The 27,533-nt window shown below is 41.3% G+C and overlaps 2 protein-coding genes across 3 annotated transcripts in view; one reads left to right on the forward strand and one right to left on the reverse strand.

Annotated features, from left to right (window-relative positions):
• On the forward strand, positions 1-14,238 carry LOC103365634 (FYN-binding protein-like). Its single transcript, XM_008293120.1, has 20 exons — positions 1-246; positions 766-1,964; positions 2,105-2,262; positions 3,373-3,564; positions 3,663-3,948; positions 4,029-4,156; positions 4,621-4,649; positions 4,774-4,808; positions 4,993-5,161; positions 9,105-9,264; positions 9,438-9,561; positions 9,680-9,714; positions 9,791-9,875; positions 9,975-10,009; positions 11,791-11,860; positions 11,952-12,023; positions 12,122-12,141; positions 12,238-12,271; positions 12,633-12,744; positions 12,830-14,238. Exons 1-19 carry the CDS (start codon positions 238-240, stop codon positions 12,727-12,729), a joined length of 2,937 nt encoding a protein of 978 aa, XP_008291342.1. The 5' UTR covers positions 1-237; the 3' UTR covers positions 12,730-12,744; positions 12,830-14,238.
• Positions 14,184-27,533, reverse strand: part of prkaa2 (protein kinase, AMP-activated, alpha 2 catalytic subunit) — a 16,080-nt gene continuing 2,730 nt past the window's right edge. The window contains exons 3-11 of one of the 2 annotated variants that reach the window (XR_520624.1): positions 27,431-27,524; positions 25,663-25,807; positions 24,612-24,699; positions 22,846-23,070; positions 21,348-21,510; positions 19,438-19,776; positions 19,221-19,347; positions 15,770-18,038; positions 14,184-15,725 (exon numbers count right to left, since the gene is read on the reverse strand). Coding sequence is in view for 1 of the 2 variants with exons in the window: in XM_008293116.1 (XP_008291338.1) it covers positions 17,788-18,038; positions 19,221-19,347; positions 19,438-19,776; positions 21,348-21,510; positions 22,846-23,070; positions 24,612-24,699; positions 25,663-25,807; positions 27,431-27,524 (1,432 nt within the window). In the remaining variant the exon portion in view is untranslated. Of the gene's footprint in view, positions 18,039-19,220; positions 19,348-19,437; positions 19,777-21,347; positions 21,511-22,845; positions 23,071-24,611; positions 24,700-25,662; positions 25,808-27,430; positions 27,525-27,533 lie in introns of both variants that reach the window. The other variant, XM_008293116.1, reaches the window with a different exon arrangement.

The following is a 27,533-nucleotide window of genomic DNA, read 5'->3' on the forward strand; positions in this document are numbered from 1 at the left end:
CCTCCACTGAAACCATCCGCTGTGCGCATGGGACGCGCGACTCTATCCGAAGAGAAAGACGCACCGAGGTGGAACAAGTCCGTTTAAGTTTTTAAACAGCTTTCTTTTTTTTTTCTTTTCTTTTTTTTTTTTTTTAGTTTATTTTAAATTAAAGGTGTTCTATCCCCGGACGCAGAATGAGAGGCTGGTGAAGAGAAATAACTCAATCGATTGAGGAGGTTTTTGTCGAAACACACAATGGATCAGGTATGTCGTCCTATAATATCCTCACCTTTACCCAATTATATGATTATTACGCTTTAGTGCTATAAAGATGTTTATAGTTGTGTCAACAGATATAAGTTTAATTTCACTCATATAAGTATTTAGTAAACTGAGACTGAGTTAAAGTCAGTATATTGTTGAGCAGCTACAGTGACCGTACTCATTTAGGCTTCCATTGTCCTGCCTGTTGAAAACTCTTGAATAAGACTGTTCACTATAAATCAGGTCTGTCTACTTTTTGTGTTCAGCTTGAAAGAGAGAAAAACATACAAAACTGCATCAAACAAAACCAGTCACCTTGTTTGAGTGCTGAACGTTTTATTTTACTATGAATCCATTATTTCCCTTATCAGTTAAAACATGAGAAAACGAGAGCTACACCCTCTTTCATAATAAGTGACACAATTTCTGTGATCCCAAACTTGTTAGGTGACAGTTAATGTATTTGCTGAATGTTGGTATTGTTCCTGAAGTTATTACACTGTGTCATACTTTCATCAGGAGGACACAATGGACTTCAATGCCCTAAGGGCCAAGTTCCAGGAGGAGGAACTCCTCCTGAAGCAGCCCAGGACCAAACCTGCTCTCCCAGAGAAACCAAAGGTTCTCCCTCCTCCCCAGAGCCCCACTCATTACCTCCCTGCAGGAGCGCGACCCTCCCTGCTCACCTCCATCAACCAGTCCTTGGAAGGAAAGAGCACCTTTGGTCCCAGAGTGGTCTTCAAGGATGAGAAGAAGGAGAGCAAAAAGCCCCTCATCCAGACCAACTCTAAGGGAAAAGACAAGAGTGAAGGAAAATTGAAAATAGGGAAAGACAAGTCAACAAAAGGAAGCAAAGAGAAGCTGGATGAAAATTCACTGGATCAGAAGCCGAAGAAAGAGAACAGTAAGAAGCTCCCACTGCTCCTCCCTATAGGACAGAAAGAGAGTACAGCAGAGCTGGTGCCGGCCACACCTCCACCTAAAGTCACAACACCAAAGAAGAAGGGTCTCCTTGGCTTCAGAAAGTCCACAAAGAAAGAGTCGATGGAGTTGCCAGCTGAGCCGATCCTGGACACCCCGAGTGTCGATGTTCTTGGACCAACACCACTCATCCCAGTGCCTTCAGACTTTGGTTATGCACCACCAGAGCCTGAAATCTCAGCACCAAACCTGCTTCTACCAGACAACCCCACCTTACCTGACCCTAGTGCTGCAGTGGAAGTTACCCCACCCCTCACTATCCCTGAATCTCCTGACTTCAACCCACCTCCTGCCTTTATTCCTGACATCCCGGCACCTGAAATCCCAGGCCCAGAGAATGAAACCCTGCCTGAGATTGAAAATCCTGCCCTGCCTGTTTCCAGACCAGCCAGTCAGAATGAAATTATACTCAATCCACCCAGTGCTGCCCCCACCCCTCCACCTACTTTCACCATCCCTGACCCCCTTCCAGTGATCTCTGCTCCATCCCCATCACCACCTGAGCCTGAGATTGCAGCTGAGGCTGCCATAGAGGCAGTGAATATAGTTGCAGTAGAGAAGCCTCCTACTCCACCCGTAGACCCTCCGTCTAACCCACCGTCTCCCAAAGCTGAGCGTCCGATCTCTGCACTCTCTGCCCTGGAGAGGGCGGAGGACATGAGCCCTGGAAAAAGAACACCTCCGAGTGACCAGAGGATTTTAAACGCTCTGGAGAAAGCACGCAAGAAGAGCACCAGGTAAACAACAGCAACTTCACACTCATAGTGCTGTTCCAGGAGCTATGAAGCACAAAGGATGGGATTGTGTTCATTTATTTATACTGTTCAGTCAATTATAACATGAATGCTGATTGCTAACTTTTCTTATCTGCTCTCAGCCCCTTGGCAAACCCCACCCGATCCTACTCCATCACCCCTCCACCTGAGGAGCTACCCCCTCAGATCAGAGCTGCTCTCCCGGAGCTCCCACCCATTGATTATGAAGCAGGAAACGCCCTTCCACCGAAACCAGCACAAGTCAACGGCATCGACCACCGTAAGTTCCATTACTCCAACCACAGCAGAGCTCTTCTCCTCTCCGCTCTGCCTCTTGTTCTCTTGTGGATTTTCACTGTTTACTCCTCCATGTATAAAAGATGCAGAAGATTTTATCCCATCATCAGGACACTGGGTACGTACAGAGCAGCTGCAGAACTTCATTTGTCAGTGCAGGGTTTCAGCTATACTGAAAAGTCTGGTATGTATAGCACGGTTTTGCGCCACAGGGTTGCCTCAGGTGTCGGTTTGAAGAGATACACAAACAAAGAGAACAGTCCTGACATTCTTCCTCTGTGCCAGAAACAACTGAGCGGCAGGCAGGGCAGAGCTGTGGAGGTATGTCAGCTATGACGGAGCTGCGATGACAAACACTTTAATGTCTGTTAAACGCAGCACAGAATGAGCAGCGAGTCTGCTGTTGACAGAGACTTTATTTACTACGAGTGTATTAATTGTGCAGGTGTTTGTGAGGATTAAATTTCTGTGAACCTGACGTTTCATGAAGCTTCTTGTCAAACATTACAGAGTCTTTAGTGTCTTCTGGCTCTTTAAACATCTGTTGAGCAGCACAAAACAAAAGGGCTTTAAAGGACAGCTGGAAAAGAAGTTTGAATAAATATGTTTTGCATTGTAATTAGGTACAGTAATAAAATATTGTGCACTTTTCCAGAACTGAGTGCTTTACAGCTCTTTTAAATTAAAAAAAAAAAAGCTACTTATAACTATGGTATGGAAATGGTGCAAGGAAGGCTTTAAGGGATACTCGAGGAAACGCTGCAGTTCTTTCTTTGTTGTTAAGCTACCCTCGTTTTTCACTTATAATAGCATTATCTCCGCTCTGCAGAGTCGTATCACAACAACCTCCACAGTGAGTTTGACTGGTTTGGTTTCCTCACAAATCAAATTCTTCCACTCCGCTTGCCTTCGCTCGCTTTATGTGTTCAGAAACTTCCTTCAGGTGTTGCAGCAGCAGTTGTTCACCTACTGTTTTAAGGTGTGACTCTTGTAGCTATTTGATTTTAATGTGAGGCTGTAAAATAGCTGCACAGACAGCAGCAGGGATTACTTGAGAATTCCTCCGAGATTAATGCGATGTAATTCTTTGCAGGACCAGCCTCTCCGGTGTTGGAAGGCATCACCGAGGAGGGGTCGGATCCCATCCCGGAGCTGCTGGTGGTTCCCCCTCCTCCGCCCAGGAAGCTTCTCCCAGACATCGACTCCTTGGGTCCTTCTCCGGAGAAGCCTGACACGCCTCCCACTGTCACCCTGAGTGATTACATTCCCCCTGTGGAAGAAAATGGTGTGGCTGCTGTTGTTATATTCATATCTTTGTGAAACCACACATTATTTATCTATTTATCTAATATCGGTTCATATTCCATCGCCCCTCCTCCACAGAGATCCCTGCTCCTCTTGAATTCATAGAGACCGACACCGTGGTTGTCCCAGAGTTTGACAATGTGGCTTCGGACACTCATTCTCCAGAGCTGCCGGTGTCAGAATGGGAGGAGTACATCGGTCCAGATTTTACAGACCAGCAGGACATGCCAGACTTTTACATTAATGGGATAACTGTTCCCGAAACTGAGATCCACACAGAGCCAGGATTCGGAGAGGAACGCCTTGATAATCCAGCACCAGAACCTTCCCTTCCCATCTCTCAAGACTCGTCTCCAGTGGCGGAGTAAGACAAATTCAAACCGACTTTCTTTGCTTGGAAACGCTTGTTCGTCTCTAAGAGGTGACATTTTTTTCTTCACACAGGCCTCAAGTAGAAGCAGGCAACGGTGTCTGTGAGAGCGCAGACAATGTGTATGAAGACATCAACACGTCTACGAACAAAAAGAAGGGAAAAAGTGATGGTGGCAAGAAACGCAAAGGACCCCCGAAGAGTAAGAAAAAGAATTATTTCTTACATGTCTGACCATATTGGAAATCAAAGCCGTTTATACTTGCTTCACAGGGGTGCAATTCTTGAATAAGATTCTCTAAAACATTTCTTTGTGAGGCAAGTAAGGGCAGCTTTATTTATATCGTAGGTTTCATACTCAGCTTTACAGAAAGTAAGAGAAATTTGATTTAGTTTGACCACCCAGGCATGATTTCTGTGTGGCAGACCTCATCCATCTGGTGCTACTGAATTCTGTTTGACCATATCGGGAAAATATCTTTAGATATAGTATGTAAACACAGAAATTATCCAGAAAACTGGCTCTCAAAGTGTAACATATGTGTGATTCTATCTTAAGGATTGTACCAAAATAAATGCTTGAACACAACCCTTCTATTTTAAAAACAAATTTGCACATTTGTTTATTACTGTACATAATTCTGATTTTTTTTTTTAAAATTGCAGATCCGTATGCTGAGGCAGCACAAGAAACAGTAAGCAGCTTTTAGAGAACTTCTTCACTTATTTATGTTCACGACAAGTGTTGGTTATCTGTTGGAGATGTGAATGAATGAGTGCAAAACGAATCAAACCTTATCTCTTTTCTGCTATTTACAGAATCAAGAGAAAAGCAAGACGGGCAGGTTTGGCAAGTAAGGCCCTCATTGTTTGACCCACTTCTTCTTTCATTTCAGTTTCCCCCCCCCTGAGTGTTCATGATGAGAGTATAGTTTACTTTTGTTTCCCCTCATAATCCCCTCCTCTCTGTGATTTAAACATGCTGCGAGAGAGAGTCCCTTTCAAACAGGCCGATATCCGTCACTGTCTCTTCCGCAGGAGCGACAAGAAAGCCGCCGCAGAAGGGCCGGACGAGAAGGAGCTGAAAAAGAAGGAGAAGCAGCGGCTGGAAAAGGAGAAGAAGGAGCTGAAGGAGAAGCAAGAACGGGAAAAGAAGGAGCAGAAGGAGAGGGAGAAGAAGGAGAACGAGCTGAAGAAGAAATTCAAAGTGAGTGATGTTATTTTGACAGGGAGGTGAAGGTGAACGAGCAGCGGGGGAGGGCGGGGCTGACGTCCTGGCATACAAACCAGTCTGGATTCATTCCTCCCAGTGGGAGAGTTGAGCTGAGCAACATGTGCAGGCTCAAAAGGAATCTGTGTATAAACATTCATTTCATTGTTGGTGATATTTGTGACACAAGATCTATGGGCCATTCATTATTTCTGCATCATGCTTTTACCTGATTATATGCAATACATGACTTTCTTTCAAGGTTCAGTTAAAAGATTTGTTATTTATGTTTTTGGTGTAGCAGAAAAAAAACAGGAATTTACCACAATAACACTGTATAGTATATTTAAAGCAGCTGTAATCAGTATTTTATATCAGAACTATATCATACACCCACCTGATTATAAGCAAACCATGACTTCTTCCAAGGTTAAGAAACAATAATTTAAAAAAAGAATTTAAATTAACCTAAATTAAATGTCGCAAATAGAACAGGAATTTAACACTTTGATATCGTTATTTAGTTTTTCAAAACAACTACAATCAGCATTTTATTTAATTTTATTAGACATGAACCCACAAAATCCACATGAATCCATCTACATCCAGCTTCTAAAGAGGGCATTTTACCGCCTTTCAGTTCACTGTTTTGATTCTCTGGTTTGCAGCTTTACTGCTTTATCCACTCTTACTGCTTTCATAGCATCATTTCCGAGTGCAACAGTTTTCAGTAGAAAAGCTTAAAAAAAAGTGAGTGAACGTTTAGCTGCACAGCACTTAATATCGTTAAGTGTAAAGCCCCCCTGGATTAAGAGATTAATGTCATGTTTATCACACTCTACAGCAACTACTGTACACATGAGCAATATGTTTTCCATTATAACGTCATCATGTAGCTCCTGTTAGGTCTTTCCCTGTTTCCATTGATAACAGATTCCTGCATTTTAAGCAGCCGCGCCGCCAACTTGAATAGTCTTATCAGTGCAAAGCCTGTTGCCTCTCGTTTTGACGTCTTACTCTGACAGTTCTCCTCAATCTTTATTCACCAGCTCAGTCAGGTTTGACATGTTTAATATCTGATGTTTGGCAAATAAGTTGTTTACAAGATGTTTTTTCACGATCGGTGAGGCCTTGTGAAGTCGGCATGATTGCGTCTCTCTAAATAAATCCTGTCCTGTCTGGTTGCGGAGGTAGCTCTGCTGTGCTTTTAAAATGCTTTCCAAATGTAGTCCCCTGGTAGCTCACCTAGTAGATTATGTGCACCACGTACCAAAGCTGAGTTCTCACTGCAGCAGCCAAAGCTGGATTCTTTCTGGGCCCTTCTTCTACCATCTTCCTTCTCTCTCCTTTGTTTCTTGTTTCTCTTCAGCTGTTAGTACACAAAATAGAAGGTAAACAGAAAAAGCTTTAAAAACAACATTTCAATTCAATTCATTTTAATCTTATTCCTTTGCACGGAATCTATTTCGGGTTTTATGTAGAAATTCTCTGAATTCTTACCTTTTCCTATGCCTTGCTCTGACAGAGCAAGTGTCAGAATTTACATTACATTTGCCTTGGATGATGTTACCTAGCAAAAGGGGAGACTCCACCCACAGGCAGCCTGAGGCCCATTAAGGGCCCCAAAATTGGCCAACCCTCATTGGAACAACTTCAGATTCGAAGTGTCAAGTAGATTGGATGAATAGTTGTCGAGGAAAGTGGAAAACAGACAGTCAGACAAAGATTCCTTAATTTAGTAGTGAGACAAGTTTACTGCTGTTTACTCTTTCACTTTTGGTTTTATGGATATTGAAAAATGTATGTATATGTAAAATATCTTTTCCAGTCAGCTGAGGAAAGCACACTTTGCTCCAATAGTGTCTCCTTCCATTTGTTCTTGCATCTTAAACATAGACGCTGCCATCGACTTTCACAAAGCATTCCTCATTTTAAAAATAATAATTTCCACATTTCCATTCCACATTGTATGAAACTTCCAAAAACAAACAAAAAAACATAACCTTGCCCCGATTCCCTGGTTAAGTGAATACACCAAAAAATTTAGACAACACCTCGATAAGCTGCTTGTTTTATTTGAAGCTGCTTTAACTCCAGAGGACTTTTTAGCACCATTAATGCTGTGATTAACCCACCACATTGCCAGAATATTCCCCTTTGTTTGTAATCAGTTTGCATCCTTTTTCACTAAGAACGTCGGTGGCATTGGCCCTCGCTCGAGGCTTATTACCTTGCACTTTAAGCAATCTTCTTTGAGTCTTTTAGATATTTTATTCACTGAATTTCTTGGTTTTTAATCGTGCCAGCCCCTCTTCTTTATCCATTATAAATAACCCTCTTACCACTGCCAGTTTTCCCCGCACACTTAAACATACAGTAGTTAACCAATTTCTCAAGAAACCCAACCTTGACTCCTTTAATAATTCTATGTTAATTTACAACTCACAATTTTTTTTATCAAGGTTTTAAACTGATTTCTTGCATGAAGAAAGAAAATATTAGAAAAGCATAATGTTAATCTTATAATGCATTGTTTGTCTTGATACAATTTTGTTACTTCACCTTTAAAATGGTTTTTCCTCAGGAATTCTGTTCTAGATTATTATGGATTTTATTTGTCAGTCATTTTATTTCTGTCAGTTTTTGTTGCGGTTGTTTGTCCATCTATGACCTGTGGTGTTCCACAAGGCTCCATCCTCAGCCCTTTACTGTTTCCTCTTTTATATGCTTGCACTTGGTATTTACTATTAGCAAACACAACATTCATTATCTCTGTTGTGCAGATGTCTGGTAGTATTGTGATTAAAATCAGCATAACATTGTTGTGCTTCAGAGTTGGAAGAGATGCAGTTGTGAAGGTTTGGAACAGATTTATTAACACCAGCGTCACCGACTCATTGTCACAAGGCTGCTATTTACTCTCTAATTCATATTGATTGATTAGGTGGAATTTAAAATAGTTTTCCAGTTTCTCATTCTGGCTTGGTAATGGGGACGCAGAGTTATTGTATTTCAGAGTTCTCTGATCCATAGAGCCTGAGGTTGTTCATTTCACAGCCTTGGAGCTGTTACTGACTGAACTTGGGGATCTATTTTCAAGTGGAAATCTCAAAACATAGCTCAGACCTAAAGGGGTTCCATTTAAACCAACAGAGGAAGTAACCTACACCAAATTTGATCTGTTCTGTCTGATATTAAGTGTTAGATATTCTCCACAGTTAAATAAAAATAAATGACAAATCTTTATACTTGGTCCAAAGTCAGTCCAACGCCTACAGCAGAGTCTTGTCAGCAAACTAACAGCTCGAAGCCTGGACGTAGTTTCTGATCATGATTGATTCAGGCTTTTCCTTTCTTGAGCAGATCTTGAGTTCACACATGCTCTTATATAATCATGTCTCGATTATTGCAATTCGCTTTACCTCTTGGGTCGAGTCACAAATGTGTCTAATTCAAAACACTGTGGCTCAACTTCCAATTAATTCAAAGAGGCGAGATCAAGCAACTCCTGTTGGACCTAGTTTTAGAGAGTTATCTCCTCGTTATATTGTAGAATTGCTTCAGCCCTTTGAGCTTGAGGGCAGCCTCACATCCTTCTGCAGGTCTCTGGCTGCTCCTCCGACCCAGACAAAGGGAGAGTTTGATGATGAGTGTCTGAGGCCTGCAGAGTCAGAGACAAAATGTTTTAAATCACTTCATGAAAGGTCAGGGTAGTTTTTTTTGTTTTGTTTTTGCTCCACTTTACTTTAAGTCATTGTTTGTGCTTCTTATATTTAACTGATTTGTTCATTTTGTTGTGAAGTCATATTTTTCATTTGTTCTATTTTTGTTGTCCTACATGAAGCATTTTGTAGCATGTCTGAAGAAGTCCTTCATAATCAAGTTATTTTGTGTGTAGCCACTAGGACATGCAGTACTAACCTGTCACTGTATCGGTTAGATCTCAGGGCAGGAGGATGCCATGTACAGCGCAAAAGTAACTGTAACAACGAAGGGACGTAAGAACGACCTGCCCGTCAAGAGCGGAGACACGGTCAGCATCATCCGAACAACCAACTGCCCTAAAGGGAAGTGGCTGGCCAGGGACAGCAGCAACAACTGTGAGTCTAAAACATATGCGTCATGATTAGCAATGTGTTCACCTCAAGGGTAAAATTGTGCATAAAGAAGCAGGAAGGTGAACAAAGGAGGATGATACAGGTACAGGAAACTTACTTTGAAAAGGTAATTTGTGTGTTTGAACCTGTGATTGTTGACATCGTGTGTGTTCCAGATGGATATGTTGCTGTGGATCATGTCGAGCTGGACATCCAGGAGATGCTTCAGCTGGGAAAGAAGGCTGCCCGCAAGACCAGCAGCAGTGTAACTGAACCAGAAGTTACCAGCACAGGAAGCAGGTATATACATGGACAACATATACAGGCAATACAATGAAAAGACAACACATGCAAGTTTTTAGACATTCTTATAAGGATGATGTGCAGCTAAGTTGGTGCTTTTTTTTTTTTTTCTCAGGGCCTCAAACCACTATCCTCTCTCTGCAGAAAGCTGTAAGTATTTCCTCTTGTTGCTCATAATTACAGCATATTTGGGTTATTCAGCAGCAGTTTGATATTGAGTTTTCAGTCTCAGATGACAGCGAGGAATGGACCGGTGATGAAGATGAACCTCTGTCTCATGCTCTTGACACTGCAGACCCACAGGGTCCAATGTAAGCACACGTGATCCTGTCGCAGCATCAGTTAATCATTAAGGGTTATTTTCTTCAGATTAATGCTTTCTTTATTTGTAACCATCTTTACCTCTGCAGGGCTCACACCAGGACGCTCTCCATGCCGGATATGGGTAAGACATCCCAACCTCTACAACAATACAACTCTGGGCACTTTCCATCCATCTGTTCTTTAAAGAAAGCACTTGAACAGTCGAGTTTCTGGTGTCAACAATGTGTAACAACTCTTTAAACCACTTATTGTCTGAAAGTCACTTATTATGCCACATTACAATCACCTGACAGCAAATTATGTCCCTGACAAAGCAGTATGACACGACCTGCATTCATCACGTCTATCTCCTTCCTACGTTATCATGATGGGGGCGTCCAGATAGAATAAACAAAGATACTACACAGTTCTTAGGCATTGGCTTTTGAAGATGCAGATTCAGTTGCTGTAGGAACCTTTAGCTAGTCGTCACTTGTTTATCCTTGATAATCAACAAACACGACTAAGACTAAAAAACCTAGTTGTTTTGTCTGGAATCAGCACAACAGTGTAGATATGAAAATGTTATCTGATCCATTTTCATTCCAGTCAGAGGTCAGAAGTTAAAAATACATGATTGGAGTTCAGAGTGCTCCACGCAGTGACAGAGCCAGACAGTATTTATAGGGGTGGCACACAAGCTGATATCTCATATCTATTTATTTTTTCCTGCGTGACACATCGCTGTAGGCTAAATAGTCACATTTATTAGTCACTTTCTTTATTCATTTCCTTATGCTGGCATGACTGCCATGCAGAAGTACACCAGAAGGGCTCGTATATAATAAACTTTTTAATATAGCCCTCAGTTGATGTAGCAGTTGTTCCAAGATAAGTTTTTTCAGTTGTTGATATTACAGTTTACCTTGCATTAGGATTAGGATGTGACTCCAGTTCTACATGTTTAGCCCTCTGATGGACTTCATTACTGATTGTGTGGGGGAGCAGACGCTAGTCTTAGGGGGCCATGGCCACCCTGGGCCACCTCTTGGCACCGCTCCTGGTTCCATGACTTACAGTGCCTTGTCCTCTTGTGGAAGACACATGACGTACAGGTATATGAATATCTGTAGCATCAACAGAGCTTAACTGGATACACAAAAGAAACAGAGGAGGGTAAACAACAGACATTGGACACATGTACGCATAATATTTGAAATTGGGTGTTAGTGGGAGCTCTGACTTTAAGAGCTGTTTAATCATATTTTGCCTAAAGTTTTGGGCTGTGAATCTTCAGATTCAATGTTGTCAGGAATGTAGTATCAAAAAAAAGCAGGACATGTGATTTGTATTTTTGGAATGTAGCATTTAAATTAGGTCTGGTCTAGATTAGCTGGCAATGCGGATGGATTAAGGACTCTGTGAATTAGAGAGAAAAAGCAGCTGACCTCTCAGCCCTGCTTACCGCTGCTGTGTGACTCACTGGATGAACAGGTTGTTTGTTCTAAACAGGAAGCTGCTCACCATTCACGTGTGTGATGGTGAATCCAAGATTTGGTAACTTGAGGAAAGGCTTCCTGGTGTCATGATGGTGTTCTAGTGCAGCACCTGTTGTCAGAGTGTGACATTATCACATGACATCGTACAATTACTTTTGATGATGTTGCTGCGCAACAAGGGCCAAAGGTCAGGCTGATGTTCTTAAAAATACCTCAAAAACCACCCCTGTGTATCAGATCTACTTCAAACTCGACACGGCGTTTCCTCAAGTCCCCGGCAATGTGCCTGCCAAGTGTGAAGTGGATCAGATGAACGGTTGCCATGATGTGCAACAGACACACAAATATACAGAGATTCCTTGATTTATGAGGTACATTAATTAATACATAGTGATTTATCTGTCTTGCTTATTTCTTTTAATAGGAAACAAAGACCTTAACATAAATCACCAGCACAGTCAGAGTGACATCAGCGCTGAAGGCTCCCATATGCAGTGAGTCCACCCACTTATTCTTACAGACACACACACACACGCACTACCATAGTGTAGATATACAGTACATGTGTATTTGTCGTCTTATCAGAGCAAGACATGAAGCACTTCAGAAATTGGCGACATTCTTTCATTCACCAAAACCTGCAGAGCCGATTGCCAGGTAGGTACGATGCACAAACACGTTCCCTCACTGTGCACACATATATACATGCACACACACACAAAGGGTTTTCATTTTTGCTTGTCCTTCTTTTACAGCAGCACCGAACCAGAGACGAGTAAGTGATGCTAGATTATTTATAAAGCATCGAAAGTGTTTGATCAATTGATTTTTGGGAATTTTAATGCCAACATACTTTCTACTTGTACTGCAGGTCCTGTGCCTGTGACGGAAGAAGCAGTCAGCGAGTAAGTAGAGACACTAAAACACACACACACACACATACGTAGAAAAATTCAAACCATGTTGTCCAACCTGTAGACAGACAGGTTGCCTTCCTTTTTGCCTGGAATGGGTTGTCGAGCATGGAAAGAGTGAATGTTTTATTTTTTGTGTTTGAGAGAAAGTGAGATGGTAGGAAGTTTAGTCTTGTCTGACCAGGAATAAAGCCGGTTTATGTCCTGGTATGACAGTGAGTCACCCAGTGGTGTCATATTCATGATCACAAGGAGGTCAACTGCAGAAGGCAACATGGCAGCATTTACATAAACACTCTCTGGGGAGGAAACAGAATGTGAGGTGATGGAAGTTATTTTTGCTTTTTCACAGGCCTGAGGCTAGTTCAACACAGAATGTGGATTTTGAACAGCCTGATATGCTCATTTTACCTCCTCCTGACCTGTATGCTGACTTCTCGTTGGAGTGACCAGAAAACAACAAGGTATGGATGAATCAGCTGGACTCTTCACTCTCCGTCACTGTGTGCTTGCAATGCTGACACCATGTTTGTTTTCTGTTTGCAACAGCCCACACAGGTTTGTCCTTCTTCACACTGTGACCCGTGTCAGTCACCTAATACTGTGACAGCATCTTCATCTTCTTCTACTTTCTCCTTATTTGCCCGATGACTGCGTTTATGGATCAGTATGATGGTTTACAACGAGCGACACACCATCTCAGTAAATGGATTTTTTTTTTCTTCTGTTCTTTGAAACACTCTGTGTGAAACCGCTGAGGGACAGTTTGGCTGGTGGCTCTGAGTGACTTTGAAACTTTGGATCAAGGTGAGCTGCTGATCCCAGGAAAGGACTTACAAACCGCTACACAAGCTTTGACCCTGGAGGCTCTTGTAGAGAAAATTGCATGTTTTGTGTGCACATACCGGAAAGGAACAAATATTTAAAGTGGTTTAAAAAAGGGGGGAAGAAAACAGGCAAAGTAGTTTTTTTTTTTTTCCTGATGATACATAGAGAACACAAGCAGTGAACGACAGGGGAATCATTTTATTGTAGTCTTTCTTACATCAGGTTCTTCTTAGGATCTCAGTCCAAAGAACACAACAAGTGTCTGAACATTTATCATAAGTCTACATACAGCAGTTTCAAAAGTCGGATGACTTTTATCAGTTCACAGTGTTTTTAGCAAACAGCTAAATAGAGATATTGCCAACAAGCTTACAAACTAACTCGGTGTTAAGTTTAGTTATCAGTAATTTAAAAAAACAAAACATCTCTTCATGTGCATTTGCAAGACTAGGATTAAGGTCAGTTTTTTCCCCAAATGTTTGTGTTATTGTGTTTTTTGTTTTTGTTTTTTTTTAACAAGACCATCATTTTCTACTCTGTAATTCTGCTTATCCTCATTATTTTGCCTATTGTGGATTGTGGAGCAGATTATATAACCACTCGTATTTAAATGAGCTATGTTTTAACACATTAGGTTCATATAATTATCCTTAAATGCATAAACACCAGAGAGGGTAATCTAAAATATCTAACTTAAGAATTCTGCAAGCTGCATTTGCTCTTCCTTGGTTATAGTTGCACCTTCTGGAGGGAAACACCATCCATAAACTTTATTTTCTGTGCTTTTTATGGAGCTGGTGTGTGGCAGATGTCACTTTTATGTGACACAGACTCTAATAGTTTCGTGTAAACTGATGAATAATAAGTATTACAGAAAGAGGAATTTAGCGTGATGATCGCCTGAAGTCATGTTTATGTAAAATACTGTTGTTGACTTCCAAGGCTGCGTGTTTGTCTGGAGAAAAAAAAAAAACACACAAAAAAGTCTGTAATGTGTGTGTGTGTGTGTATGTATGTGTGTGTGACAGAGAGAGTGTATAAAATCTCAAATTGACAAGACTTCAAGACACAACAGTTTTTGTTTTATATGCTTGTTTATTGTTTTCAATAAATACTCATTAAAGTGCAAATCATAACAGCAATATCATGCAGTGCATTACAAGAGAAATCCAAACCCCAATCAGACAGGGAGAGACAGCTCCAACACACTCACACACACATACCCTTGTACACACAATAACCAGTGTGCACACACAGATATCACACACACATACTGGGGTATTTAAGGTTACACTAATCATAAGAACCCCACTACAGTGAAACAGAGAGCACAGCTTTGCTGTGGAAAATACTCACTTTGGTACAACACGTAAAGTCTGTATTTAATTAGGCCCTCTGGCATGTGTTCCAGCCCTAAACACAGATGAGAGTTAACATGACTAACATGCCACTGGTAGTTGCATACAGTTGTAATGGTAGAGTACGTCACCTGACAGTAAATACTGGTGATATCAGAGGAGTTTTTAACTCTGACCCATGACTTCTGCAGGATAGTGCACTTCATTGATAAGTGTTTTGCATTGTGTTGTCACGAGCAGCAGTACCAGGAATGAATGCATAAAGGGCCAGATATGATCCCAAAGTTGCTCACTATAAAGAGGACAAGTCTTTTAAGACACAGCAATATAGTATAGTGTGATACAGATGATTGACAAAGAGCGTGGCTTCGTGTTCAGATCAGTTGCACGTGTCTTGCAGCAGGGAGCGCCATTTCTCCCCGACCTCAAAGAATAATCAGCAGTGTATGTGCCGTGGCAGACTGAACAGAGAACCCTACACAGGACGTAAAAACACTAGACATGTAATAAAGGGTTTCAGCAGAGTATCAAAGTGGCCTTCACTGTTCCAACCAAAAGTCTTCAAGATGCTCTCATAAGGCAAAAATCACTGAATCCATTTCAAACACAACGCCGACAAAAATGATTCAAATGACATCAACTGTAGGTCCAACAAAGCACTCAGGTAACAACATGGATTTAGTTCAACAGTCAAAGTCAAGACTGATGCTTGTGAGCCTTTAACTCAGCCAACACTAAATAAATAAATAAGACATTATGAAATAAATAGTTTGTACATGAACCAATAAACTGTGAAATAATCTGATTACAGCTCAACCCCTTTGTTATTTCAGCATTGTTATATCACAGTTGCTCTTACTGTTTTTCCCCAATGACACTTAAAACCATGCTGTTGCCAAACCCCTCCTCCTCCTCATCCTTCAGCCAACCACGAGCCACCAGCCTGTAAAAGTAACAATGACGAAGGAAATTTCCCAATAATGAGATTAAGTTATTGAATTATTTCAAAATGTATTGTTTCACTTATTTACAGTACGTTAGTGTACTTATACATATCAGTATTTATTTCTAAATGGCTTATTTACACGACAGAAAAACCCAACTATCCCTCTGACCTCAGTTTTACTGCGAACAGCATAAAGGCAACAGTCCTGTACAACAACGGTGCTTTAAAACCAAGACACCAAACTCAGAGAAAGAGAGAGGAGGTTTCATATGAGCAGCACCAGCTTTCACTTTACATTCAGTGAAAAAAAGACTTCATGTGTGGCCAGAGCGAAACACAACATTAATATGAGGTGACAGGACGATGCGGAACATTTCTGAAAGTAATGAAAGCGTGGCGTTCATCAATACGGAGCACAAACAACGGGTACAGTAAAATCTGTGCATCCACACAAAGGGTAAACCTGCAAACTGCTGGCCTCAGTAACCGAGTTTTAAAGTGCAGACTGAATAAAACTGACAACAGTCCAAACAGCTACAATACACTTCTCATCACCCACTTTTCTGATTCTGACCTCCCACACACTACAGCTGTACCAGAGACCCTTCTAACACACAAGCATTAAGTCAGTAGGGAAACATGACAACCATGTGGCACACTGATCTCCATTACCCACACTGAACACACTCTCCATATACAGATGCACAGAATAACTGTGTTGCATTCTTTAAGGCAACTGGAGAAAGGTTTCTGTGGCTTATACTCTCCTGCAGCAGACTCACACCATCTCACATGAATTTGTCATCTTAGTTCCTCCTGCTTCGTCATTTGTTTGTTCACATAAAGAATGAACAGAGGGCTAATTAGGTTTATGTAAATCTACAAAATCGATCGTTTATTGACGTTATTTCTTAAACAAATATTAGCATTGGACATAAAAGTGTAATAAATGTGCTTTTGTTTTAATGCTAAAGAAAATTAGTTTTAAAAATGAGTAATTAGGCTCCAATTTCTGAGAGACTTGCCATTTTTTTAACAACTTCTAATGTGATTGTGAAAAAGAATAATCCTTTCTCTTAGAGTTGCTGGCATTACTGTAACAAATGGCAAACGCCACCTGTCCTTACTCATGTTACTGCATACTGACTGTGTCTGTCGTCCTGATGTCATCGGCCTGCTTGCTGTTTTTTTATAAATACATTCTGTGCGTGAATGGGGAAGCAGCACTGACACTTTGAGCAACAGTTGCTTTGTTAGTGTAAAGGATTGTGTGTGTGTGTGTGTTGCATATTCAGTACAGTTAGTGAATGTATAAAACAATGCTTTCATGTGAAGAAAATAGTGATATATATGCTTCAACATACAAATGGCAGTATAGTGGTTGTAAAAACTCATGTGAGATGGTGTGACTCTGTCTCCCAACACTAAATGCATCATATCAGTCTCAGCGTTATCGTTCTACCATCCCGCTGTCTCTCGAGGTTCATTGATCATCTACAATCTATTCAAAATCAAGTTAAAACTCTGTGTTGATGCAGTGCTTAAATAATAAAACTACAGTGCCTAAAAAAATCTCTCAAAAATAATTATGGATCTGATATCTAAATAATAATCTTTATGCTGTATAAAGTCTGGTATTTGGTATATCTTTGTCAACGTTTTCAGCTACGTAATACGATTGTAATATAAATATAATACATGGATAACAAAAGCTTCTTTACAAACCATATCATATAAAACTTGAAATTTTACATGTAGTTATGTTCCCTCAGACACAGATTTAATGTCGGTTTTTACAACCAGCGCCCCAATTAAAATATGGGACAAGATTCAAAACTGACCTCCGATCAATGTCTACGGTGAACTCAGCAGGATTTCCCGCCATTAAGTGGTGTGGTGGGTGATGACGTTTCAGCAGTTGATAACAGATTGAAAGTATTTGTGGGACGAGTGACAGTGAACTTGACCTTTGCTGACTCCAACACGACTGTAAATTGTGACCTCTGGCCTCTCGCTTCGCCGGCCTCTGCCAGTTCACAGATTCCAGTCCTGGGATCAGTTTTCACAAGCTGCAGCCTGATGTTTAAACACCAAGACTTTGACCCAATTAGTGTGTCAAAACAAGAAAAAAAAGAAGCGATTAATCAGCCTTTTCTTTCCCTCTTTCTCTCTCCTTCATCTGAGGGGAACACCACATACCCATTGCCTTTTATATTTCCTCTCACTCTTTCAGTCCAATACCACGGGAACAGATAGAGAGGAGACAGAAAGAGGAAGTCGCACCAAACATCTACACTCCCTACATCCCAGATCTGCAATTAGCTTAAAAACCCCACTGACATCCAGATTACAGAGAGGTTAGGAGTCAGCAGGTCTCAGCGCGCCAGCGTGGTGATCAGACTGGCACACATTTCAAAGAAGTCCATGGTGTGTGATCCCTGACGTGGGGCGAGCAGAGGGGAGCTACCCGACAGGGATCCTGGGAGAGAGGAGCTGAGCTGGGGCAGATCAATCGCTGGGCTTGCCGAGTCGATGCTCAGTCTGGGTCTGTGGAGACCAGCTGTGGAGCCTGACCTCTGCGGGGTGGACGAACCCGATTTAAAGCCCACTGCTTCGATGATGTCATCTGAGGGTAAAAGCGCAGCAGCAGAAGACTGTATTAAATTAGCTCATGAAGTAACATAGTTTATGTAGTTTTACTGCCGTTTGTTCATATAATTTGCATTGTGTATGGAATTGGTGTGAAACAGCTGACCAATCTCAGCAGAGCAGACAGGTACATACCTGCCACACATATCAGTGCTAAATTAAAAATCTAAATCAAGGTCAAAAATGGCAAACTAAACATACATGTAAGGACATTAAAAGCAGCTTCTTGTGCATTAAATGTGGCCTATACTGGATAAAATGCAATTTCATGCTGAAGAAAGTGCGAAAAAGTACAGCCATCCACCTGATCTATAATAAATGTAAAAACAGTGATCTTCTTTATGAACCATAAATAAATATTTGCTATATTTTTGTCAACTTCTTCCACTTCAAACCGTATAATGTAAAACCTGACAGAGAATGCTACATGTAGTAATGATCCCTCCTATTAAAAGTTATATATGCTTCAAATACCCTCAAAATGGCTACTGCTTATCAAAATTATCAAACTCGACACTGCACTACCTTTGGTCTGCAGCATTAGAGTTATATATTTTCTACCCCCCAAATGTTTTCCAGTGACCCTGGCTAGTCTACACTTGAACAGTGACAAGTCACCCATATTGTATTTCTTTCAGATTGCACATATACACCTCCATTAAACATCCATCTTTTACAGTAGAATAATATCCCAACATCCGTGGTGAAGCTCAGGGCTCAACCTGATGATGGCAACTGTCTGATAAGGATTTAACTGTGACTGTATGACAGATCATCCATCTGAAGTGAAGAGTAAACAGTATCATTAGCTGCTAGATGCTGCCTGATCTGCATAAATAGCAAACCCAGACAACATATTTTCCAAATGCTAATAATTTAAAAAATACAAAATCACATTTTTGATTTCTAGGGCAGGTAGACAGATTGGTGTGTGTATGGAGTTTAAGTTACACCTGTTTCTAAGCACCATCAAAGGCAAGATTCTCAAATGTTGTAGCTTAAAAGAAAGACTCTCAAATGCTGTCATGGATCAAAGGTAAGATTCAAAAATGTTAAAGATCAAAAACAGAGTCCAACCACTGACAGCGGACTCTACACTAGCATTACAAATGAATTATTAACTAGAAATGTTCTGAAATGAGTCCTGTCTATTACTAACCATCGATGCTCTTGAAGTCGAGGAGGTAGGATCTGTTGTCCACCTGGTAAAGCTGCAGGCTCATTTTCACCAAGTTGCCTGTCACTGGATTCTTCCTCCGCACTCTCAGATGGTACGGGTTTACCACCTACAACGGCAAGCAGCAGACAGTCTAGATTGTACGTAGACCGATGTATGTGCTGTACATATGTAGGTATGTATAAAAGATATCTGTTACCTTCCAGTCAAAACTGAGCTGTTTCATCGCTCTGTACACCTCAGCCATAATATCATAGGGTCTGCTCTGACTCCTGATACCCAGGTGCCACTTGGCTTTCTTCACGGCCAGTGGTTTAGGTCGGGTGGTGTTGAGAGCATCCAGAGGACAACGAGACTTGGGGCTGTCAGCCAGGAGTGGAGGCATCCTCTCTGGGTGGGGTTTGACCCCGGGGGGCAGCGGCATGCCCTCCTCTATGAAAGAGCCCTGCGGAGGACTGGATGCCAAGTAGAACTCACTGGCCTGGGTCATGATGCGCCGGTTATCAATGATGAGGTGATAGGCTACTGCTAACTGATCCTGCATAGACAGAGGAAAGACAGAAAGTAAAGTGAAGATGAGGGAGAACATTCAGACCTACAGGTTATAAACTGGGCAGCAGTCAAACCCACACATATACTGATCATCCACAACATTAAAACCACTAATAGGTAAAGTGAATAACTTTAGAGATCTCGTTACAATAACACCTGCCAAGGGGTGGGATATAGTGGTGAGCAGGCAATTCTTAAAGTTTCCTGGAAGCAAGAAAAACGGGCAAGCGTCGGGATCTGAGAGACTTTGACAACGGCCAAATTGTGATGGCTAGAAGACCGGGTCAGAACATCTCAAAAATGACAGGCCTTGTGGCATGTTCCTAGTGTGCAGTGGTTAGTACATATCAAAGTGATCCAAGGAAAGACGACCAGCGAAGCAGTAACAGGCCTACGAGTGCCCAGGGCTCACTGATGTGCGTCGGGAACGGCAGCTAGCTTGTGTGGCCTGATCCCACAGAGGAGCCACTGTAGTACAAATTGCTGAAAACCTTAATGCTCGCTATGACAGAAAGGTGTCAGAGGTCACAGTGCATCACAGCTTGCTGGGTATGGAACGGCATAGCTGCCGACCGGTCAGAGAGCCCATGCTGACCCCTGCTCACCACCCAATGTTCCGAAAATGGGCATTTGAGCATCAGAATTGGACCATGGAGCAATGGAAAAAGGACGTCTGATCTGATAAATCACGTCTTTTTGACATATGTGGATGGTTGATTGTTTGTACATCATTTACCAGGGGAAGAAAGGGCAGCAGGGTGGGGAGCACTGTAGGAAGAAGACACATCAGCAGAGGCAGTATGATGCTCTGGGAAATGTTCTGATGGGAAGTCTTGGGTTTGGATATTAATGTGGGTTACACTGACATGCAAACCTATCTGAACAGTGTTGCAGAGCGCATACAGTCCTTCATGTTAACAGTATTCCCTTTCAGCAGGATAATGCTTCCTGCCACACTGTAAAAAATGTTCAGAAATGGTTTAAGGCACATGACAAAGAGTTCAAAGTGTTGACTTGGTTTCCAAACTCCTCAGATCTCAATCTGATCAAGCATGTGGGATGAGCTGGAAAAACAAGTTCTATCCAAGAATGCCCCACCTGCAATTGAAAGGACTTAAAGGATCTGATGCTAACGTCTTGACGCCTGAAAACAAACCATACCTTCAGAGGTTTTGTAGCCTTGACAGGTCAGAGCTGTTTTGGTGGCACAAGTGGAACCTAAACAATACTATGATTTTAATGTTGTGGCTGATCAGTGTAACTGCTTATTTCCACGAATGAACAGTTTGGTTTGACAGTTAAAAAAAAGCACAATCACTTGCTCTATCATAAAGTGTAGAAGTAGAAAAATAATTTGGACAAACCTACAATGGCCGCAGAAGGACAGGACAGCAGTAAGAAAAGGGACAAGAACTTGATCAGCAAACTAAAACTGAGCTACTGCATATACATAACAGTATATAATCTTGTTGCGCACAGGTTTAATATTAGAACAATAACATTTTATTTAACAGATAAACAACACTAATTTGTTTCTTAAACACTGTGAATGGTTACCTGTGGATCTCCACTGTAGAGGCTAGACATAACCTCAGAGTCAGTGCATTCAAACTTCTCACACACTTCCCGTACGGCTTCTTCATCCAGGACTGTGGCATCATACGACGGGTCCTCCGGGAACAGGTAGCCTGGTAGATCCTGCTTAAACCACTCATGTTCCCTGAACAAAAAAAACCCCAAAAACATCATTAATTGTCAATTCAAACACATCTAATCTGACTTCCGCAGACACAAAAGTTCAAACTATGTGACATTTAAACTTGCATGAAGTCAGACTGTTGTCAAACAGATGTCTTTTTGTGTAATGACACTCCAGATGGGGGAGCTTTAAATTTACAGAGCTGGCAGTGACACAAAAGTAGTCATCTGGGCAGTGGATAGCACTGTCGCCTCACAGCTCGAAGGTCCTGGGTTCAAACCTAGGCCTGAGGTCTTTCTGTGTGGAGTTTGCATGTTCTCCCTGTGCCTGGTGGGTTCTCACTGGGTGCTCCGGCTTATTCCCACAGTCTTAGGTTACTTGGTGATTCTAAATTGTCTGTAGGTGTGAATGCGAGTGTGCTTGGTTGTCTGTCTCTAAGTGGATGTCCTACATCAGTCTGATTTACTGTAGTTTGGAAAGATTAATGTGATGCAAAGACATCATGCTGTATTGAGGGAGGCAAAACTGTCAACTGGTTCAACTGCTGATCCTAAGCTGTGACAGTAATTTATGTCAATCACTAAACATTTTTTCTTGCATTTGACCAAGACAAATTTTGATTTAATTTGAACCCTTTTGCTGTGTCCAGCCCAACTACTTTAGACATCTGTCTTATTTTCTGTGGCAACATTGAACATCTATACTGTTCTTTAAGTACCCTGTTTGATATATTCATATAGATATATCAAGTGATTATGTTACTGTATATAAAGAGAAATATATTACAGTAAGAACTAGAATTACCGCCTTGCAGCTGTATGCCTTTGCCAACCAGTGAAGCTGCAGTTTATTGCCATGTCTTTCCAGACTCATAATATAGTTAAGACTTTCAGTACCTAACCAAATGTCAAATATGGTCACAGCCCCATTTTGCTCCGGACTTATAGCGTTGAATAACGGTCAGAAACAAGTTTTTACAGATCATTATGATGTAACTGTGAAGTTGACCTTTGATCTTTTGGATATTAAATGTCATCAGTTCATCATTTTATCCTAGTAGACCCTGGTGTGAAATTTTGTTATAATCAGCATATGCATTTTCATATTATGGGCAAAAGCGTGTCTTGTAACGTCGCAGTGACCTTTGACCATCAAATTAGAATCAGTTTATCATTGAGTCTGATTAAATGTTAACGGCAAATTTAAAGAAATTTCCCTCAAGCCATTTAAGAGATATCATATTCACACTATATGGAACAGACAGACAACCCTGTCGCTGGTATCGAGGATAAAAAAAAAAGATGTTAACACAGTAGATAAAAGGGCCTTCTCCACTTGACAGAGTGGGGTTAGTACCTGATGTCTTTGATGGTGGCTCTCTTCAGAGGATCCACCTGCAGCATGAGCATTAGCAGCGAGGCCACAGAGCGGGTCAGGTACTCGGGGATGTAGAAGACGCCTCCTCTGATCTTCTTAAACAGTGTAGGGACGTGTTCATCATCAAAGGGCAGAGTGCCACACAGCAGGGCATACAGGATCACACCACAGCTCCAGATGTCAACCTCTGGGCCTGCATAGAGCCTGACAGAGACATAAGAAGAAGAAAACACAACCCATAAAAAATGTCCAACAGAAGGGCACTTTTGTAACTTTTAATGGCCATTATATAGGTGAAACACCCGACTATAACAGAAGAAAGACAAAAGAAGAAAGGATAATGAGAGCACCGAAGCACTGCTGAAGTACTGATGGAGCAGTTTTTTGTATATGTAGGTCCCTGTTTTGTTGGAGTCATGCATGTAGATACAAATAGATAAACAATATGGACAAAGCTAATAACCTAAAGACATAAGCCCTTTTCAGACATGGGATACGTAAGATGGCTTTATCAGTCTGTTAAAATAACGGCATTCTGTCATTCAGGCACCGGTTACTTTTACATGAACGTTCCTCACTAATTACAGTGACAGAGAGAACCATGGTGGGCACACAATGCACACAATTTGTCTTAGACAAGTGTACAAGTAACTTAGAAAACATAATGATGCACTTCTCATCAAAAGACTAAATCTGAAAGCTACCTCATCAAACTGTTTAAATAACTAATAGCTTAGTTTACTTCTGATTTCCTAAACACTAAAAAGTTTGTGCGATGACAATCTAACTTCTGCTTTACCAAAAGGAAAATAAAAATATTCAGACAGCTGTCATGGAGCTGATGAGTCAAACTGAGAACGGCTGCTATGTAACAAATGATTTAACTGTTGCTAATAAACTATTAATCTGTGTCTCTCCTGTCTGATAAGAAGAAAAGTACACAGTGTAACTGTCTCCATGTCAGAGACTATTTATGATGACAAGTGATTAACAAAGTTCCTGCTGTTTTGCCTGCATGCATGCAACTCTCTTGCTCTGGAGATGCCCACATGGATCCTGCTGCTGTCTGATGCTGCAGGTATTTATTAAAGTCAGAGGAAAGGCTTCTACGAAATGATGGAAGCAACAAAATACACTTCAGCTCCTGTTAACATTTTGTCAAAATCTGGACTACATGTAATATTGGTGAATCTTGTTAATCTAACCTGTTGCGACTTCCAAGCAGTGAAGTTTTATTTTTATGGGCATTTAAGTTTGCAATGGATGTGACATTTTAGGACAAAGTCAACAAGAAAGGCATGCACACTATGGTTTGGTCGCTGTCACGGATACTTTTAGATCAACATTGTTACGGTACCTAAATTATTTCACAGAACATCAAGTACTTAAATGTGAAACTATCTGCTGATGCGACAGCATGCAATTTAGACTCATGCCATGTTGAAAGCGATGCGGATATGCTACTAGGTTCAACATCGTAATGTTGCTGTCAGGACTTTGCAGAACAAGTAAACAAGATGCTCATTCAGACTTGAAGCTGACACATTCACAATGCTGTCGGATTAACAAAAAAAAAGAAAAACGAGATTTAAAAATGAAGTTTGGATGGGCCTGAATTCACTATCAATATTTTTTAGACTAACAATTTACAAAAAACATAATAATTAAATTTGTCAGTAATAAAAGTTATTGTTTTGCCTTGATCAGGCATGTGATTACACCAACACACACACACACACACACACCTTCCTGAGATGACCTCTGGAGCTGCATAGTTGGGTGAGCCACAGCTTGTTCGTAGGAATTCTCCATCTGACATCATGTTTGACAGTCCTGTTGAGAACAACAAGGCAAACAGACATTAACGTCCTTTTGTCTTTACTCTGACAGTAACACAGACTAACGAAAGAGTCCTCTGTGATCATATTATTGCTTTTGGTCCTTTGAAACCGATAGGTTAAAATGAACATGGCCCAGCAGGGAGGGTAGAGTCATACACTGCGGACACTGTTGAGATCTTTATCCTCCTTTACCCGCCAAGACTCTAAGCTCTAAACACAAAGCTCATCTAATTGGATGAGCGTCTCTCTGCTTGCCAGGGCGTCTGCCAAACGCTGAACACCAGACACTCTGTGATGTGCTGACCTTCCCTTTATCTTTTATCCCTGTTCCCTTAACGCCGCCTCTCTCTGCTCACTAGTGTCTTTTCGCTCTCAGCCAAAACACTTCTCCTGCTGTACGCCCCTGCCACCCCCTGATTCCTTCCCTATCAGATGACACTGGGCTTCAAGGCTTCCTGCCAGACTTGATATGAGACCTGGCCGTTGCTAAGGGACGTCTCTCCACCCCACACACCCTGCTGTGCACAAGGGCCCTCGTGTGTATTTGAGCAAAATTTCTCTCTTTCATGTACATATTGCATCAGGCATTTTGGCTTCAGCTGGAACAATTAATGCCACAACTAATAACAGGGAGTCTCCAGTGAAATATTTACTCTTATTTAATAATATAGTTAAAAGGTGCGTGATGGTGATTTCACACTTTTCTACAAGTGACTAATTGCATGGATAACAGCAACAACAACAGTCACTTGGCTTTAATCAAACTGTTTAATTACTTGGCAATTCCCCTCTGATCTGCCAGAAACTCTGCCTCTTTCTCTTCCTCATTCCCCCCTGAATAAATGCTGTTATTTCATGCATTCTCTCATCTTAAATATGCAAACATTTCTTCTGCCAAGCCTATTCTTTTGTTTCTCCCTCGGGCTGTAACTGTGGGGTCTTTTGGGAAACTCACCAAAGTCAGCAATCTTGGCATTCTTGCTGGCGTCCAGCAGGACATTCTCAGGTTTGAGGTCTCTGTGGACTACCATGTGTCTGTGGCAGTAGTCCACGGCTGAGATAATTTGCTGGAAAAGACGACGAGCTTCTGTGTCCTCCACCTGAAAGACACACAATATGAATGTTTAGATTTTTATCTTGACTAGGAATTTCCCTGGTCCAAAATTGTGTTGCCAAGGCAGGGTGTTACAAAACAGGTACAGATGTCCATGGCATGTATGTATGTATAGAGACTAAAACGAAGAACTAAAAAAAATATGTGTGTCATATAAAATATGCTCAGACTAAATAGTATCATGTAGCCATTTAAAGAGGCGTTGACTTCTGGCCACTTGGAGGCTAAAAAGCTGTAAAGAACATCAACACATTATCACCTTATTAAGTTTTTATGACTAAAAGGCTACATAAACTAATGGGAACTGACATCAAATGATAATCATCTGTGACTTTATCATCACAGTGATCCCTCTACTTTATATATAACCAACATAAAAATACTTGTAAGAGCAGTTTTGCAGATGTACAGGCGACACCGTTGCATTATTTATCTAAGGAGTGTGTGTATGTGTGTTTGTGTGTGTGTTTTTGTTTGTGTGTGTGTGTGTGTGTCTCTGTCTGTCTGTCTGTTCTCTGCATATCTGGACAACAGTACAACCGATTCACTTCAAACTTGGCCTGTGTGACACTGGGGACATGAGGAAGAGCACATCAGTCAAACTCTACGTGCCGTCGTTTTGGAGTTTTATTGGGGTCCTCTGCATGCCTTTGTTGGTGGCACCTAATTTGCCCCAGTTCCTAGGTAAACTTTTACTGTTGTCACAGTGAGTGTCATCCTGCTACACTCCTAACTCTGATTGTAAAATGTTTCAGCCATGAGCAAAGATTGTTAAATGTGCTGTTGTTGTTGGCCACAAGACCAAACACAAGAGTCTTCTGACATCTGTGGAACTGAAGACCCACGGGACAACTTTTCTTTTCTTTTCTTTTTTTTTTTTTTTTGCAACATCCTCACAAAAGTAAGAAAATCCTACATGTTAGCATGTTGTGTGGCTAATTTGGTTAACTGCAATGACGATGAACATAAATTGTGGAAGCTTTAGGACCGGTTTTAAACCACTAAACACGGACTGGGTGTTGGTTATTGGGTTTTAATGGTACTGGTTGTGCTTCAGGGTGACCCAGACTCAGTTTTTTTGTGTAGCATTTCCTGACAGTTCACATGTGAAAAATAAATAATCCCAGTGCAAGTAGTTTTGGAAATGGTAATGCTATTTTCATTGTCAAACATTGTGTGCATTGTGTAAGATAGTGAGCTCTGCAGGAGTCTCTCCAGTTCTGGGTCTGATTCGGGTTCACATGTGTTTAACTGAACTCTGGGGTTTTACTCGCTGACAGTTCCTTTAAGACTACAGACACTCTGGCAGAGCGAGCTAAAACTGAGGCTACACTGCACAGGTAAAATAGAATGAAATATCTGTGTGGTGTTTTGAGTTGAAACTTAAAAGAACGATTCTGGGGACGTGAAATTTAAAATAACTTGGTAAGAAGAGGGCCTTGATTCGGTAATTGCTGTTTGCTCTGCATCTGTTAACCAAGCAGACCTGTGTTTACAGCACTAACCATGGCAATGTATAACCTAAATAACTGCTAATAAATCAGTGACCACTGCACCCAGTGGACGAAGACAGAAACCTACCAGTCAGTTAATAACTAAAGTGTCTTACCCGTCCATTTTTGCAGATGTAGTCAAACAGCTCTCCTCCAGACACATACTCCATGACCATGAAGAAATCTGTAGGAGTACTTATTACCTGGTACCTGAAAGAG

This window comes from Stegastes partitus, unplaced genomic scaffold (assembly GCF_000690725.1).
Source record: "Stegastes partitus isolate 25-593 unplaced genomic scaffold, Stegastes_partitus-1.0.2 Scaffold859, whole genome shotgun sequence".
Classification (NCBI taxonomy): domain Eukaryota; kingdom Metazoa; phylum Chordata; class Actinopteri; family Pomacentridae; genus Stegastes; species Stegastes partitus.

What these genes read in the sequence shown, in the direction of transcription:
- LOC103365634 (XM_008293120.1), top strand. An exon ending in AAGACGGGCAGGTTTGGCAA is followed by an intron (nt 4,809 to 4,992) that starts GTAAGGCCCTCA and finishes TCTCTTCCGCAG; the next exon opens with GAGCGACAAGAAAGCCGCCG. An exon ending in GCTGAAGGCTCCCATATGCA is followed by an intron (nt 11,861 to 11,951) that starts GTGAGTCCACCC and finishes TCGTCTTATCAG; the next exon opens with AGCAAGACATGAAGCACTTC.